This window comes from Sinocyclocheilus rhinocerous, unplaced genomic scaffold (genome assembly GCF_001515625.1).
Source record: "Sinocyclocheilus rhinocerous isolate Xijiao unplaced genomic scaffold, SAMN03320098_v1.1 C36541273, whole genome shotgun sequence".
Taxonomy (NCBI): Eukaryota; Metazoa; Chordata; class Actinopteri; order Cypriniformes; family Cyprinidae; genus Sinocyclocheilus; species Sinocyclocheilus rhinocerous.
The window spans coordinates 1-1,268 of record NW_015782828.1 but is presented as its reverse complement, the minus strand read 5'-3'; the positions used below and the strand labels follow the sequence as shown (position 1 = coordinate 1,268).

The 1,268-nt window shown below is 33.6% G+C and overlaps 1 protein-coding gene across 1 annotated transcript; it reads right to left on the bottom strand.

Moving 5' to 3' along the window:
- Nucleotides 1-940: 940 nt before the first annotated feature.
- On the bottom strand, nucleotides 941-1,240 carry LOC107736181 (growth/differentiation factor 6-B-like; the record flags this gene model as incomplete). Its single annotated transcript, XM_016547661.1, has 1 exon — nucleotides 941-1,240. A coding segment is annotated over one exon (300 nt), but the record flags the coding sequence as incomplete, so codon positions are not given.
- Nucleotides 1,241-1,268: the final 28 nt, after the last annotated feature.

Genomic DNA, 1,268 nt, shown 5'->3' with positions numbered 1-1,268 from the left:
TCTTCAGTGTCACATGATCCTTCAGAAACCATTCTAATATACTGAAAACATTTCTTATTATTATCAATGTTGAATATTTTAGTGAAAATCATAATACATGTTATTTGGGATTCTTTTATGAATATAACGTTTATTTGAAATGGAAATATTTTGTAGCATCATAACTGTCACTTTTAATCAATGTGTCCTTGCTGAATAAAAGTATAAATTATTATTATTTATTTTTTTTAAATCTTGCTAACCCCAACCTTTTGAACATTAGTCTATAGATTCAAAATATTTATTCAATTAGTAAACATTCAAATTTTAAAAACATTCATTATTATGCATCTAATAGTAATTCAGTTCAATCCTTCTGCAGCAGCGAATGCAAACAATAACAGAGGCAATATTCAAGACGAAATATTTAACAAATATTTAATTTGGTGGTATTTTATTGAAGGAATAATGTGGTTCATACTTTTTATAAAATATTTACAATACCGTTCACGAGGTTAATCTCTCAAAGGAAGACATTTACACGGTAACATAATTTGTACAATGAGGTAGATAGATACAATAACTAAAATAGCTTATTTATTATGTGTGAAATATTATTACTGAATAAATGATAGCACTTAACGAGAAAATAACTTAGTGTAACTGAACATAAATAAAAATTTGTACCTGTACAATTAAAAAAATCATTTACATATCAGTCCATAAAATACAGCTATTTAAAGCAGGAACATGTTGTCTTATACACACACACAATTTAAGTATAAACATGCCCAGTGAAATGGAACTAAGAGTGATGTAATAATATTTCTGTGCTTGATTCCAGTCCAAAAATCATATTTCCAGATGTGATTTACAGTATAGCATTCCAGTAGTGTTCTGAAGACAGATCAGGAAGTCAGACACATTTATTTACATTTCCTCATTAGTTTGAACTTCTCAATCACCTGCAGCCGCAGGACTCCACCACCATGTCCTCATACTGCTTGTACACGACGTTATTTCCCGCGTCGATGTACAGGATGCTGATGGGACTGAGTTTGGACGGGACGCAACAGCTGGGTGGCATGTTGCTGGGGTTCATGGAGTTCATGAGAGTTTGTATAATGGCGTGATTGGTCGGCTCCAGGTGAGATCGGAGAGGGAAGTCACACATTCCCTCACAGTGATAGGCCTCATAGTCCAAGGGAGCGATGATCCAGTCGTCCCAACCCAGTTCCCTGAAATTCACATGCAAGGGTTTTTTGCTGCACCTAGATTTGGACTTTTTG